This window comes from Tamandua tetradactyla, chromosome 8 (assembly GCF_023851605.1).
Source record: "Tamandua tetradactyla isolate mTamTet1 chromosome 8, mTamTet1.pri, whole genome shotgun sequence".
Taxonomy (NCBI): domain Eukaryota; kingdom Metazoa; phylum Chordata; class Mammalia; order Pilosa; family Myrmecophagidae; genus Tamandua; species Tamandua tetradactyla.
Window position 1 is genome coordinate 53161410 of NC_135334.1, and position 16943 is coordinate 53178352.

Here is a 16943-nt window from a genome sequence, read left to right on the forward strand (position 1 = left end):
AACCATCTGTAAACCAGGCCCGAGTTTTCTCTTCCTCAGTCAATTCACTGTAAGGAACACCCCAAGAGGCCATAGCTCTGGTCTGGGAAAGAGAAGGTAATGTGGCAGCAGGAGTGGAAACCATGGGCATTTGTGCCACTTCTTCATGTAACTTACTTGTGCCTTCAGGACCTGCTCTGGCTCTATCTCGTATATACCATTTCCACTTTACAATAGAGTGCTGCTGTGCATGCCCAACTTTATGGCTTGGTGGGTCAGACAACACCCAACTCATGATAGGCAACTCAGGTCTCATGGTAACTTGGTGGCCCATGGTTAAGCGTTCAGTCTCTACTAAGGCCCAGTAGCAGGCCAAAAGCTGTTTCTCAAAAGGAGAGTAGTTATCTGCAGCAGATGGTAAGGCTTTGCTCCAAAATCCTTAGGGTCTGCGGTGTGATTCTCCTATAGGGGCATGCCAAAGTCTCCAGACAGCATCTCTATTTGCCACTGACACTTCCAGCACCATTGGATCTGCTGGATCATATGGCCCAAGTGGCAGAGCAGCTTGCACAGCAGCCTGGACCTGTCGCAGAGCCTCCTCTTGTTCAGGTCCCCACTCAAAATTAGCAGCTTTTCTGGTCACTCGATAAATGGGCCGGAGTAGCACACCCAAATGAGGAATATGTTGTCGCCAAAATCCAAAAGACCAACTAGGCGTTGTGCCTCTTTTTTGGTTGTGGGAGGGGCCAGATGCAGCAATTTATCCTTCACCTTAGAAGGGATATCTCGACATGCCCCACACCACTGGACACCTAAAAATTTTACTGAGGTGGAAGGCCCCTGTATTTTTGTTGGATTTATCTCCCATCCTCTGACACGCAAATGCCTTACCAGTAAATCTAGAGTAGTTGCTACTTCTTGCTCACTAGGTCCAATCAACATGATATCATCAATATAATGGACCAGTGTGATGTCTTGTGGGAGGCAGAAACGATCAAGGTCTCTGCGAACAAGATTATGACATAGGGCTGGAGAGTTGATATACCCCTGAGGTAGGACAGTGAAAGTATATTGCTGACCTTGCCAGCTGAAAGCAAACTGTTTTTGGTGGTCCTTACTAATAGCTATTGAGAAAAAAGCATTTGCCAGATCAATAGCTGCATACCAGGTACCAGGGGATGTATTGATTTGCTCAAGCAATGATACTACATCTGGAACAGCAGCTGCAATTGGAGTTACCACCTGGTTGAGTTTACGATAATCCACTGTCATTCTCCAAGACCCATCTGTTTTCTGCACAGGCCAAATAGGAGAGTTGAATGGGGATGTGGTGGGAATCACCACCCCTGCATCTTTCAAGTCCTTAAGAGTGGCAGTAATCTCTGCAATCCCTCCAGGAATACGGTATTGCTTTTGATTTACTATTTTGCTTGGTAGGGGCAGTTCTAGTGGCTTCCACTTGGCCTTTCCCACCATAATAGCCCTCACTGCACGAGTTAGAGAACCAACGTGGGGATTCTGCCAGTTGCTCAGTATGTCTATGCCAATTATACATTCCGGAACTGGGGAAATAACTACAGGATGGATCCAGGGGCCCACTGGACCCACTGTGAGATGGACCTGAGCTAAAACTCCATTGATCACCTGGCCTCCATAAGCCCCCACTCTGACTGGTGGTCCAGAGTGACGTTTTGGGTCCCCTGGAATTAATGTCACTTCTGAACCAGTGTCTAATAATCCCCGAAATATCTGATCATTTCCTTTTCCCCAATGCACAGTTACCCTGGTAAAAGGCCGTCGGTCTCCTTGGGGAAGACTTAGAGGAAGGTTAACAGTATAAATTTGTGGCAGTGTAACAGGTTTCTCCCCCATAGGGACCTGGCCTCCCCTTCATTCAAGGGGCTCAGGGTCTGTAAACTGTTTCAAGTCTGGAAATTGGTTAAGGGGCCGTGACTCTGTGTTTTTGTAATTCAGGTTAGACTTCTGTTCCCTTGACCTAGAACTCTTTTGTTTATACAGCTCCAACAAGAATTTAGTAGACTGCCCTTCTATTGTATTTCTAGGCACCCCATGATTTACTAGCCAATGCCACAAATCTCTGCGTGTCATATAATTTTGATGCCTCCTTTGAGTTTGTTGTCTATTATAATACCCACGTCTACCCTGTCTTTGGTGATTAAGTGCTGCCACCTGGCTTCTGCCAACTTGGGATCCTGTCATCCCCATTGTGTTTAAGGATTCCAGCTCAGTGACAGCAGTTCCTACAGTAATATCTGACCTACAGAGAAGTGCAACCACAGAGCTCCTGAGGGATGATGGTGCTAGTCTCACAAATTTATTTCTCACTGTTCTGGTAAAAGGTGCATCCTCTGGACATTCCTAGGGTGTAAGAGCAGGCTTTGCATGATAAATCCACTCTAACATCCCAATCTCTCTAAGCCTCTGGATCCCCTCATCTACATTATACCAGGGCAGTTCTGGCATTTCAACCTCAGGTAATGTTGGCCACCTTTTGATCCATGTTTCAACCAACCACCCAAACAAGCTGTTAACACCTTTTCTAACTGCTCTAGCTATAACACTGAATGCAGAATCTCTGCTTAGTGGGCCCATATCAATAAATTCAGCCTGATCCAGCCTTATATTCCTCCCACCATTATCCTACACTCTTAAAATCCATTGCCACACATATTCCCCTGATTTCTGTCTATATAAATTGGAAAACTCACACAGTTCTTTTGGAGTATAACGTACCTCCTCATGTGTGATACTTTGTACCTCACCTTTAGGGGCCTGTTGGGACTTTAGTCTAGTTATAGGTCGAGAAGAAATGAGGGGTGGTGGGGGTGGGTCATGAAAAGAATTAGAAATATCTTCCAAGCCATTTGCTTCAGGGCTTTCATTTGCAGTTTCATCTGGTGAAACAGGATTAATAACTCTAGGGCTAATCCCTTCAGGAGGAGGTTGGGTGGCCAATTCCTCAAGGCAGGCTGAAGGTGGGGCGGCTATGTCCTCAGGGCAGACTATTACAGGGTTATCTAAAGAAGGCTCAGCATGGTCTAGGGTTTCAACCTCACCCCCAACATCATTATCAATCCATATGTCACCATCCCATTTTTCAGGGTCCCACTCCTTTCCAATCAATGCCCTCACTTTAACGGCAGACACCATGCAAGACTGAGATTTCAGTTTACGTTGTAAAGTTGCTACTCTAACAATAAGATTCTGAGTCTGATTTTCAGAGATCTCAAGTCTACGGCTACAGGAAATAAAATTTTCCTTCAGGATACTCATAGAAACCTCTACATCTTTCAGACGGCACTTAAGCTTCTTGTTTGAAGCCTTAAGCCCATCCCTTTCACCCTTTAATGTAGACAGTGTATCTAACAACAACCAACCAATATCTCTATAACTTATTTCTACAAAACTCTGTAAAGGTGTCAAAAACATTATCCCCCAGAGTCTGGCTTCGTACAAGCGAAGCATTAGGAGAATCGAATGATGATATTTTGACTATCTCCTTTGCCAACTCAGCCCATGGATTGGGAGTGTCATTCTGATTACGGGAATCAGAGTCCTTAGTGTCTCTGAGCCCAGTCAGAGTAGAAAACCATTCATAAAAACCCATTTTTAAGATTCTGTTCCTTAAGAACCACTCCTGGTACCAAGATGTATTAGTTAGGGTTCTCTAGAGAAACAGAATCAACAGGGAACACTTGCAAATATAAAATTTATGAAAGTGTCTCACGTGACCGTAGGAATGTAGAGTCCAAAATCCACAGGGCAGGCTGCGAAGCTGATGACTCCAATGGATGGCCTGAATGAACTCCACAGGAGAGGCTCACCAGCTAAAGCAGGAATGCAACCTGTCTCCTCTGAGTCCTCCTTAAAAGGCTTCCCATGATTGGATTTAGCATCACTAATTGCAGAAGACACTCCCCTTTGGCTGATTACAAATGGAATCAGCTGTGGATGTAGCTGACGTGATCATGACCTAATCCTATGAAATGTCCTCATTGCAACAGACAGGCCAGCGCTTGCCCAATCAGATGAACAGGTACCACAACTTGGCCAAGTTGACACCTGTCCCTAACCATGACACATGGACTATTTTAGTTAAGGGCCTTTGCTAGTTTGAAAAGGTTTATGTGCCTGAGAAAAGCCATGTTTTAATCCTAATCAGCTTTGTGGGTGCAATTCTGTGGGTTTCTTCTTATCCCTGCTCAGTACTGTATGTTAGGAACTTTAGCTTATCTCCATGGAGATATGACTCAATCAAGTGTGGGAATTAAACTTGATTAGATGGAGATGTGTCTACACCCATTCCAGGTGGTTCTTGATTGGTTTTACTGGAATCCTTTAAAAGTAGAAGCACTTTGGAAAAAACTAGAGAACAACAAGAGAGAGAGTCATGAGATTCTGAGAGAGCAGAGAGCAGAGAACCACGAAGCAGAGAGTCCACCAGCCAGTGACTTTTAGAGATGAAGAAGGAAAATGCCTCCTGGGGAGCTGGAGAGGAAGCTAGCAGATGACACCATGTTCACCATGTGCCTTTCCACTTGAGAGAGAAACCCTGAACTTCATCAGCCTTACTGAATCAAGGTATCTTTCCCTGGATGCCTTAGATTGGGTATTTCTACAGACTTGCTTTAACTGGGACATTTTCATGGCCTTAGAATTGTAAACTTGTAACTTATTAAATTCCCCTTTTAAAAAAGCCATTCCATTTCTGGTATATCGTATTCCGGCAGCTAGTAAACTAGAACAGGGCCCTTCTTGTTTGGTACTGTCTTCAGAACAAATCTGAATTTTATACCTGCAACACATTTCAATTCAGAGCAGCCATATTTCAAATGTTTATAGTTCTGTGTGGTTAATAGCTACTATACTGGAAAAGCACAGAAGTGTACATTTTGTATTTTTAAAATAGAGATCAAATGTAAATATGATGGGAATATCTAAAGAAATAACTATCTGAAAAATTTTAATTCAGTATTCATTTTTTTCTTAGTATATGGTCTTATAGTTGAGAATTTCATTTGTAACAAAGACAGTAATGTTTTATTATTATTTCTTAGTCAATAAATTGGCCTCTTATCTAATACAAAGAGGATTACACTATTATTTCAATATCAGAAGTTATTAAGTAATTAGTTATATTGACTGGAGATCAGAAAATGGACATCTTAGTGCAAAATATCTTAATCCCATATCCAACTAGAAAACTATACCGTAATAATATTTCTGCATCATTATATCCAATGGGATGTACAGGGATTTGAGGAATTCCCACTCCTTTTTCAATATCAAGCCGGAAGGTGTACTCTGCAAAAAATCAAGTGCATGAAAACAATTGGAGCATCTAAGCAAGAGGCAAAATGAGTTTCTTGTATTATCTTTGCAAATTTGCTATAAATTTGAAATTATACCAAAATTAAAAGTTCTAAAAACGTCAAATGATTGTTTTATCAAATATGGTCTATTAGATAAACAGTAAAATGTCTTATTTGATTAACAGTAAAACATTAAATCCTTGGCATTTTAATATAAAATAGATTATGGGGATTATAGATTCCCAATTTTTTTTTTTAATTTCACATTCATTTTCTTGAACACTACAGGAATATTTTACTTTCACAAAGATATCTTGAATCCTTCTTAGAAAAGCTTTAGTTAATCAGATGTCTGAAAAATGTGACCAAGATTCTGAAATTAGAAATAATTGGGAAAAAACTGGAAGGAAACATATGAGATATTGGTAAATAAATGATAAAGATCTTATTCAAACAATTATACAATTCTCTCTTTAAAGAAAAACCGAAAATTATTTAAACTCTTATTGGTACCAATCCAACAATATATAAAAGAATAACATATTGTGGCTAAGTGGGGTTTATCCCAGGAAACAGGACTGGTTTAACATTCAAATAGCAGTGAAATTTAACAAAAAAATTTTTAATGAGCATTTCGGTAGTTGCAGAAAAAAACATTTGACAAAATCTAATATACATCCCTATTTTTAAAAAAAATTTCAGTACTAAGAAATGATGATCATGCATCTATGTGATGATGTTAAGAATTACTGATTGCATATGTAGAATGGTATGATTTCTAAATGTTGGGTTAATTTCTTTTTTTCCGTTAATTAAAAAAAAAAAAAAAAAGAGAAGGGGTAATTGGAGCTGAAGGGATTCAGACTGTACAACGGGACTGGATATAAAAACTCAGAAATGGACAGCACAATACTACCCAATTGTAATGCAATTATGTTAAAACACTGAATGAAGCTGCATGTGAGGTATAGGTTTGTTTTTTTTTTTTCTTTCTATTATTGTTTTAATTCTCATTCTGTTGTCTTTTTATTTCTTTTTCTAAATCGATGCAAATGTACTAAGAAATGATGAATATGCAACTATGTGATGTTATTAAGAATTACTGATTGTACATGTAGAATGGAATGATTTCTAATTGTTTTGTTAATTCTTTTTTTAATTAATAAAAATAAAAAATAAAAAAAATTTCAGCACATTAGAAATGGAAGCAAATTTCCTCAGTCTGGTAAAAGGAAACTACCAAAAAATCCTACAGCTAACATCAAGCTTAACAGAGAAAGACTGGATGGTTTTCCCCTCAGAGCAAGAAGAAGGCAAAGATGTCTGCTCTAACAGCTTCTATTCACTATTTTACTGAAAGTTCTAGCTGGTACAATAGGGCAAGAAAAAGAAACCAAAGACATGCAAATTGGAAACAAAGAAATAAAACTGTCTTTATACTCAGATGAGATGATCAGCTATGTAAAAATTCAAAGGAATCTACAAAAAGCTACTAGAACTATTTAGTTTTACAAGGTTGCAGGATACAAGGTCAACGAACAATGAAGCAAGAACTTCAAAACAATACTGAGAGAAATTAAAGAATACCTAAATAAAAAGAGAGTTCCATGATCAAGGATCAGAAATTTAATATTGCTAAGCTGTCAACTCTCCCCAAACTGATTTAAACAATAGATTTAAAACAATCCTAACCAAAATCCCAGAAGGCTGTTTGGTGGAAATTGTCAAGCTGTTTCTAAAATTCATATAGATAGGCAAAGTCAACTTTGACATCAAGAATTTCTATAAAGCTACTATAATCAAAGCAGTGAGGTACTGATATCAAATTAGACAAGCAAATTAAGTGGAACAAATAGAGAGTCCAGAAGTAGACCTGCACATATATGACCTATTGGTTTTCAACAAAGGTGCAAGAGCAATTTTAGTTGACAAAGGAGAGTATTTTTTGACCAGAGGTGCTATGAATATCCACACGCAAAATTACCTTCAATCTACACCTCATGCCATATAAAAAATTAATCTACAATGGATCATGAACCTAAATGTAAAACCTAAAACTATACAACTTTTAGAGGAAGGCACAAGAGAAAATCTATGTGACCTACAGCTAAGTATATTTTTCTTAGAACATGAAAAGTAGATCCACTAAAGAAAAATATTGATAAATTGGACTCCAATTATTAAGCATTAAACGCTTCTGCTCTTTGAAAGACAGGGAAAGAGAATGAAAAGACAAATATTCTGGGAGAAAATATTTACAAATCACATTTTTGATAGAAAACTAGACACTAGATTACATAAATTATTCTCAAAACTCAGTAATAAGATAACAAAGAATCTAACTTTAAGAAATAGACAAAATATTTGAACAGACACTTCACCAAAGAAGATATTCAGAAGACAAAAATAACTATATGAAATTATATTTAACACCACTGGTCATAAGGAAAATGAAAATTAAAACTACAATAAGATAACACTATATCTCTAGTAGAGTATAAAGCTAAAAAGGTTGACTTTACTAAGTATTGGTGAGGATGTAGCAACTGGAATACTCATACATTGCTGCGGGAATGTAAAATGGAACAACTTTGGAAACCAACTTGTAAGCTTCTTAAAAAGTTAAATATACATTTATCATATTCAGCCTTTCCACTCCTATTTACCCAAGAGAAATAAAACACAGGTTCATAAAAATATTTATACATGAATGTTCATAGTAACTTTACGTATAAAGCTGAAGATACCCAAGTATCCATGAGCAAATGAATGGATAAACAAATCATGGTATACACACAAAATGAAATATTACCTAGCAAAAAAAGAAATGAGCTATTGCTATACATAACATGGATAGATGTCAAAATAATTATGCTGATACCAATCCCATCAGTGGTTGCCTCAGGGAGGGGGCAGAAAGGATTGGTAGGGAGGGATCACAAAGAGAGAAGGAAACTTTTTGGTGTAACGTATATGTTCATGACCTTGATGGTGGAGATGGTTTCCCAGGTCAAAACCTATCAGGTTTCACATTCTAAATAACATTGTTAAAAAAAACCAACTCATTGGTATTTTTCAAAATACCTAAAAACCTAAAAAAACCTATAACCTAAAAAAAGATAAAATACCTAGGTAATAATTCAGAAAACCTAAATTCTAACTTGTTAAAGACAATATTCACTTTGGACAGGAAGTTTCTGAACCTCTAGTAAAAGTAGAGGGAGAATATCAACTGATTTTCCCCTTTCTATACTATCCCTCATGAAAATTGAAAATCAAAATAATACAAGGGAAAAGCTTTTAAATTCCAAGCAGTAATTACCTTTAGCTGGATAGCCTGGAGTGAGCGGATCCCCAGCACCGTTCAAATTTAACACATTTCCTCTCTGGGCTGCAGTTCCAGGAATATTCCATCCTTTGGGGTATGGTTGCACATTAGGGGCAAAGTAATCAGCTGGATCTGAATATAAGATGATTCCTATGGCTCCTGCTAACATGGCATTTTTAACCTACAGGGGCAGCATGCAATTCAAAATACAAAAATGGCAAATGATTGGCTTATTCATGTAAGAAAACAATAATGTAAGGAAATGCAGACACTGCTTTATGGTGTGCTATTACACATTTAGTACTCTTTGCCTTGTATACAATTTCCCTCTTACTTAAACTCTCATTTATTCTATACAACTCTACAAATGTTGTAGAGTTACACACCTGATCATTTACAATAATAGGATATATCCTATATAACCCATCTAGAAAATCAGATAACACATTACTTTATTTCCTCTGAAAATTTTCCCATATCTTGCAATAACAATTTTTCCAGTGCAGTTTATTTTCATCTCTCTTTCCAGTTTGAAAAAGTCTTCAGTACGAGCATAATTTACATATATAAGTTCTCCCTGTAGGGGGAAAACGCAAAATAAAACAAATTTTAAAAACACATAATTTTGCTATAATCAAATTGTAAACCAAAGAATATATTTGTTCTATAATACATCCTCAAAAGTTGTCTTTCCTGATTTGTTCTTAATAAACAGACCCATAGTATTTATGTACAATTCTTTAGAGACTCTTTCAAAATTCCATAAAGTTAAAAAAAAAACAGATAATATATGAAACATATTTTAAACTGTCTGTTCCATTTCGAAGAAACCATTGGTAAACACTGAACCATAGCTCACAAATAGATAAAAGCCATTTAAAATTCTCAACCATGTTTAATTTCTAACCATGGCATTTACTTAAGAATTTCTGTAGTGTAATTCATAAATCAAAAGTCAGATTACAAACACAGGAAAGATGCTTGTAAAAACAACGACTGCCCTTAACTAAATTCAAGGCATGCTCAGTTGCTTCTTTGTTATTTTGAAGAGTGGCATTTGCTTCATCAGGGGCTGCTTTTTAAATTTACTGCCCCCCCAAAAAAAGAAATAGAAAAAAATAAAAAAAGAAATGTACTCCCTCAACACCCCAACATTTTTATTTTCCTGTTTCTTTTGGGGGGGCTGACTGGGTGGGAGAAAGGGCTCACATTACTTTGTCTTAAACTGTGGGTTAGTAATTATGATTCACATAATTCCTGGGGTCTTACTCTTCTAGATGGGTTTTATATAACACAGGATGGTTGAAAGACTTGCATAAAAAAATCTTTCCTTTTACCTCTGGTGTGCCTTGGGCTGAGAAAGCATTATATGGTGGTACAATATTTGTAACATTCTCATATCCATCTGGTGTCAACTCAAAGTATGACGTTTTGAAAATCTAACAAGAATTGAAACACATCAAGTTTGAGAATGATTAGATTGTTATTAAATAATAACTAATTTTACTTGATACAACAAAAAAGAGCTTCATCATTACTGTCTTCAAAGCAGTAGAAACTTCTATGAATTCACAGCATCTCAGGTAACTAAAAGTTATGTAATGTAAAAAAGCGGGCTGTGAAGGTAGCATTCATGAGTCTCCTTCTTTTCTTTTGTTTGTATTCAAATAATGTTTTGTTTTCACCTTTCTGCTTGCTTCATTCTGAATTCCCTACCTTTGAAACTGACTCTTAAAATTGTACCCATAGCTGAGATGCTCACACCCACCTTTCCAGACTCATTCAAGGAACTGATGGTTATGTCAACTTCGATGTCCAAATTTGATTTCATCATCTACCCCATGCCACTTCTTGTTTCACATCCCCTCCATCTAAGAAAAATACCACTAGCTAGACCCCTACAACAGACATCCAAGAGTCATCCTGAACTCTTTCTTTACCTCCTCCCTCCAGTAAGTCACTAACCATGCCCTGCTAATATTGCTTCCTAACAATTTCTGAAACATAGCCCTCCTCCTCATTTTTGCAAACATCTAATTCAGGACCTCATTCTCCTAGATTATTACATTAGTCCTCCAACTCAGATTCCTTGTCTACCCTAAATCTAATCTGCAAACTGCCCAATCTATCTAAATGCCTCTCTAACCATATCCATTCCCTTCTTAGGACTTGTCAATGGTTTCCATGGACTGAAGTTGAAGTCTAAGTTCCTCAGGATGGCATGCAAAGCCTTCTATGACCTGTTCCCAAAAACACATTGGCAGATTTATCTGTCATGACCCACTTTGTATTTTACACTGTAGAAAATTCATTAAGTCTTTAAGTTCCCAAATAAAACTAAGCTATTATGTCACTAAGTCTTTGTCAATATTTTTTCTTCTGCCTAAAATTTTCTTCCCTTACCTTGCTTTTTCACATGAGTAACTTCTTATGATCTTTCAAAACTCACCTACCAATTCTTACTGGAAGACTTCCTAATTCCCAGGATGGTAAAGTGACACTTTTCTGTGTAAAAAACCCTATTCATGTTCTTCATAGCACTTACCATACTGATTTGAAATGATATGTTCCAATGCCACCTTAATCAAGAGGAGGAAACATGTCCTAGTTTTCATTCTAGCCTCAGGAGCCATCACTGGGCGCTGTGCCTAATACATAGTAGGCACTGAATAATTGGTTTGCAAATTGTTAACTTTTTAGAAAATATGATTTCCTTTACACTCTTCAACACATCTCTACTTCTATCTGAACTGGGGGGGGGGGGGGACTATAAAATACAAAAAGTACCAAATCAAATCACCTCAATTCCATGTTCATCCACGATTGAAATATAGTTGGCATTTGTCTCATTAGGGTAAGATAGGAGAACATCATAATGAACCAGATCGGCTGAGTCTACTCCAAATTCCTTCCATTGGGTTTGGATTTTCTTGGCAAGATGTAAATTTTGTTCTGTTCCTGCCAGATGAGGGAGCTTTGTAAATGACCTAAAATGAAAACAAAATACAAGTGTGAGTTCAAGACTGTGTTCAGCTGATGTGCCTAAGAACTATTCTAGACACATTACTTCATAGCTATTTCTGTGTCAGAGAAATAAAAAATACCAGCTATAGAGGTCAACTTCCAGATACACCAATTTTTAAATATTTGTGGAAAACCATAATTTTTGCATTATGCTCTTGCGCAAAAGAATACATCCCACCTACAACTAGCAACACTCCCGGTGTAAGGAGACACTCTTGAAGAATGCGCGCCTCTGTACCACTGGTGCCCCTTCTCACTCTCCATCAGCGAATAAAAGACTTTTGTAAAAAAAGACCTTAATGTTTGCCAGAGACAACTAGGGGACTTCTACACTTAAACTTCTACCATTATTTTTATCATGCTGAAGGTATTAGTTGTTTAGTTATCTCACTGATGTTGAGGCCATTCATTTTTATTTTTATACCCTGCCCGTTATGCAGGAAGTACACAATACAGGTTTTAAATTGAATTTGGGCAATGTTCTCTTGGTTCTCTTGGTGTAAATGTGTTGTACCATTTATATGGCCTCACAAACATAGTTCTTAGTGAGATTTCATTTGCTTGAGAAATATTTTTAAATTATTTCTGCACCCCTCCTCCATCCATATAGAAAAAACACTTTGTATAAGGTGGTTTTTTAGTCACCCAAAGGACAACCAAAAGAGATAGGGAAGTAAAGGAGAAGTAACTAAGTAACTAATAATCTAAGGCTTATTATATGTCAAGCACTCTACCAGGCACTTTTAATGAATTATTTCATATAATCTTTACAATTCTCCTTCCATTGTTTCTATTTTGTAAACAAAGAAACTGAGTGGCTAAATCACTTTTCAAAATTTCATAGCTAGTAAGTGCTGAAGCTAGAATCTGTGATTACCTTTAGAAAGTAGCAGGCACTTTTAATGAATTATTTCATATAATCTTCACAATTCTTCTTCCATTGTTTCTATTTTGTAAACAAAGAAACTGAGTGGCTAAATTACTTGTTCAAAATTTCATAGCTAGTAAGTGCTGAAGCTAGAATCTGTGATTACCTTTAGAAAGTAGGAATTTTACTGTCATTTAGTAATAGGAATTTTACTAAGTCATTCACCTGATACATTACCGTAAATCCTTCTATGACTTCCTATACCATGTTATAAACTTCACACTCTAACATGAGACATAGGACTTTTTTTATCTGCGCCACCCTTTCACCTCTCCAGTTTCATTTCCCACCATTTTCCTTATAAACGTCTTTCTACTTGATGCTACTTGATATACTCATCTTTTTTGCTGAAGTGACCAGGCTCTCATACCTTCGAGCCTTTGTATAGTCTTCCCCCAAACATAAATATTGTCCCACTACCTGAACCTCTTTCCATCACTGCCTCGACTCACCTCTCTTTTCTACTTGCAAACTATTAATCATGCATTAAGAGTCTCTAAGCGTCTCCTCTGTGAAGCTTTCCCTCTCTAAACGGTTAAATGAAAACTACAGGGTACAGATGTTTGACATCTTACAAATTTAGTTTTAAAATTTTTAACTGTGTGTATAGATAGATGTTAACTTTATACAAATACAGAAAAAACAGTAAGGTTGGGAATTTTTAATTTCTACTTTATATATCTCCTTATTGTTTTATATTCTACAATAAGATGATATTTATTTTCCCAATTATAAGAAGGACCTATTTCCTCAAATTAAGATGGAGGGTTTTCCTCTCAGTCTTCAGAGAACCCACTGAAATGAAATGCAGAAGTGCAGCAACAGGTTACAATATTCTTCACTTTACACTTTACAATTTCTCCTCCTAGTCACAAGATAGGTGTTATAGCTCCAGGCACCACATGCTGAGGACACAACAAAACTGAGTAGAAACAAGAACAATTATTCCTTCTTTCGTGTTTCTTGTAATCAGAGGAACACTTTTGGGGGAAGATGTCACCTCAGTTTTCCTCCCATTTCATTAGTCACCATACGGTCATATACCCCTCCCCAAACTAATCATTGCGACAGGGAATAGAATTTTCACGACTGGTTTATAATATAGTCAAGAGACTCCTTGGCTGCCCTTACTGAATACTTAAAGAACACACAAAGTTGAGGCCCTAATGATGCCAAGCAAATGCGGTTTTCTGCTAGATGCATGTAAGAGCCAAGCTAAGACACTGGGGTTTCAAAGAGAGAAAGAGTTAATTGCTACATGTGAAGCCTGAGATCAGATGGTCTATGGGCCCCAAAATCTGTTCCCCCCTAGTCTAAGGAGTTCAGGGTTTTTATCGATTCAAACAAAGAAGGATGGAGTTATTACCATTACAAGAGGTAGTTGCTGAGACTAGGCTACAATAACCACTACAATAGTAAGCATATACACAAGACTGAGGCTAAACTGTAATAACCATAACAACAGTAACTATAAAACAGGGCTGAGACTAGGCAAGAATAACTATTACAATGGTAAGTATACACAAGGCCAAGACCAGGATAGAATGAACATTTCTGGCTCACCTAACAACAAGGAAGAAAATGAGAATAAGGAAAAAATCAAATGATACTCATCACATTTAACCCATTCTTGAACCCCTCCTTTTCCTCCTCAACTCTTTCATTGTGGTCTTAAAACCCTCTAGATGCATGAATGATAATTCTCCTATGACCTTAGCCCCTTCTCTGAATGTTTGTTTGACCTCTTTGCCTTAACTAAAACCTGGTTTCCTCTGAGGACACTGTTCACTGCGAGCTCTTTTATTTCTCATGTCTCCACATCTCTAGGATTAGAAACCACTTGTAATTTTGATGCCACTTATAATTTTTCTGGCCCTTTCTTTTGAATACTCCATAATTCACTGCACGGTTCAACAGTGTTAACATCTGTGGTAGTTAGATTCAGTTGTCAACTTGGCCAGGTGAATGTACCTAGTTTTGCTGCTGTGGACATGAGCCAATGGTACGTGAACCTCATCTGTTGCTCATTACATCTGCAGTTGGCTAGGAGGCATGCCTGCTGTAATGAATGACGTGTGATTTAATTGGCTGGTGCTTAAACGAGAGACCACAACGTAGCATAGCCTAAGCAGCTCAGCATTCCTCATCTCAGCACTCGCAGCTCAGCCCAGGCCTTTGGAGATGCAGAAAGGAATCACCCCGGGGAAAGTTGCTGGAACCCGGGGGCCTGGAGAGAAGGACAGCAGAGACCATCCTGTGCCTTCCCACATAATAAAGAACCTCAGTGGAAAGTTAGCTGCCTTTCCTCTGAAGAACTAACAAAATACATCCACTTTTATTAAAAGCCAGTCTGTCTCTGGTGTGTTGCATTCGGCAGCTAGCAAACTAGAACAACATCTTACCTGGAATTTTAACTTACACAAATTTAAATATAAAGCGTTCTGCCTCACTTAGTAAGATATTCTGAGATTTTACTGTATTACATGAGCAATATAGACTGAGTCTCTGTTCAAGTGTCATTCATCCCAGTGCCTAGTGGTTCTTTTCCTTTACTTCCACTATCAGCACCTCAAATTTGAATGTGAATTTCAGCTTCTTAATAATGTGACACGCCTTGGTCATAAGTCAGCTCAAATTTCGTAAGAACATTATAGTTGCGTTCATTCCTCATTACCATAGCTCGTTCTAGTTCATCGATGGTACCCAGCACAGTACCCTGTGATCTCTTCAGACAAGAGCACAGAAAAGAAGAAAATATACCCACAGTGTATGTACTTCCTCTTACTGATTTGATTCTAATGATTGAATGTCATTTTTGTTTAACACAGACCCAACCTCAGGAATTTGAGGGCTAGAAGTATATTCTAGAATCCCAAACAAATGTTTTATATTATACTTCAGAAAATAGTAGAGCACTTCTGAAATTCAGAAAGAATTTCTGAAAGAAGAGAACTTAACGTGACTGAGTATATATGAAAGCATGATTTTGGGGGTCAATTTAAGAAAACATCAAGTTATTCTAGATTATTTGTGAAAATGTGGGATTATGTACCCCCTGTTGGATTCAACTCTTAGCATAAGATGTGACTTTATAAATCTAGCTGATAGTATATTTAAGGGCATTGGAGATAGGGTTAATATGCTGCAATTAAGAGAGAATCAGCAAGTATGATAATTATAAAATAAATTAAACATGTTGCCCACAATCTGTTATTAGTCGATATTATTCCTAAAAATTAGTAATCTTATCAAACTTTATTTTAAACAACAACAACAACAACAAAAAAAAATATATATATATATGACCAAGCCATTATATCCAGTATGGAAGAGTAAACTATTAACAAACTTAGGCTCCTGAAGAAAATAACTGTAAACTCTAGACAAAACAAACAAACAAAAATCAATAAGAATAACAACAAAAAAAAGGACTTTGGAGAGTAAACAAAAGCAGGTAGACCTCTGAAAGGGTCTCAAAACTTGGAGAAAGTGATTGGCCCCATGAAGAGCTTGTGAATTTTTGGCTTTGTCCAAGAAAGAGAAAGGCAAGAAGATTTTGAAATTTGTTGGCTAAAACGAAAACATCAACACTTTCCAAAGGAATATTACAGAATTCAGATCCTTGGGAACAGAACATGTGCCTTCCCACATAAGAAAGAACCTCAGTGGAAAGTTAGCTGCCTTTCCTCTGAAGAACTAACAAAATAAATCCCCTTTTATTAAAAGCCAATGGCAAATTGTCCAGAATGCAATCCAGAATTACTATACTTCCAAAGAGCCAGGAAAACATGACTACATTTCAAGAAAAGACAATTTAGGCCAATCCCCAAACTACCGGATGTTAGAATTATCAGATGAAGATTTTAAAGCAGCTGTTATAATTGCATTCATTTAAGTAAAGGAAAATGCAATCATAATGAAGGAAGAGATCCATTACCTTCAGATTAAGAAAAAACATCTAAATAAATGAAAAGGAATGTTTAAAATTGAAAAAAAGTCAACATTTGAAATAAAAAATTCATTGTAAAGGAAGGGTGGTAACAGAAGAGTCAGAGACGTGAAAATAGACCAGCAGAAAATATCCAATCTTTTCAGAACCAAGAGAAAAAATAAAAGGTGCTTTAAGAACTGTGGAATAATAAAATTTCTACCAGGTAACTGGAGTCTCAGACAACAGCTGAGAAAGAATGGTGCAGAAAAGTGTTTTAATAAATAATTAATAAAACCATCTCAAGTAATTGAAAAATACGTTTATAGGGTTGAGAACCACAAACAGGATAAATCTGAAGAAAACTATGTCTAGGCACATAATAAAATTGCTGAAAATCAAAGATTAATGACTCATGTTTTA

The 16943-nt window shown here is 37.1% G+C and overlaps 1 protein-coding gene across 7 annotated transcripts in view; it reads right to left on the bottom strand.

The window, feature by feature from the left end:
• The window catches only part of NAALAD2 (N-acetylated alpha-linked acidic dipeptidase 2), a 63005-nt gene that overhangs the window by 27877 nt on the left and 18185 nt on the right, over positions 1 to 16943 (bottom strand). For all 7 annotated transcript variants that reach the window (XM_077113304.1, XM_077113303.1, XM_077113305.1 and 4 more), the window contains 5 exons: positions 11441 to 11627; positions 9978 to 10079; positions 9092 to 9217; positions 8635 to 8821; positions 5211 to 5304 (listed from right to left, as the gene is read on the bottom strand). In XM_077113304.1, coding sequence (XP_076969419.1) covers positions 5211 to 5304; positions 8635 to 8821; positions 9092 to 9217; positions 9978 to 10079; positions 11441 to 11627 — 696 coding nt within the window. The remainder of the gene's footprint in view (positions 1 to 5210; positions 5305 to 8634; positions 8822 to 9091; positions 9218 to 9977; positions 10080 to 11440; positions 11628 to 16943) is intronic.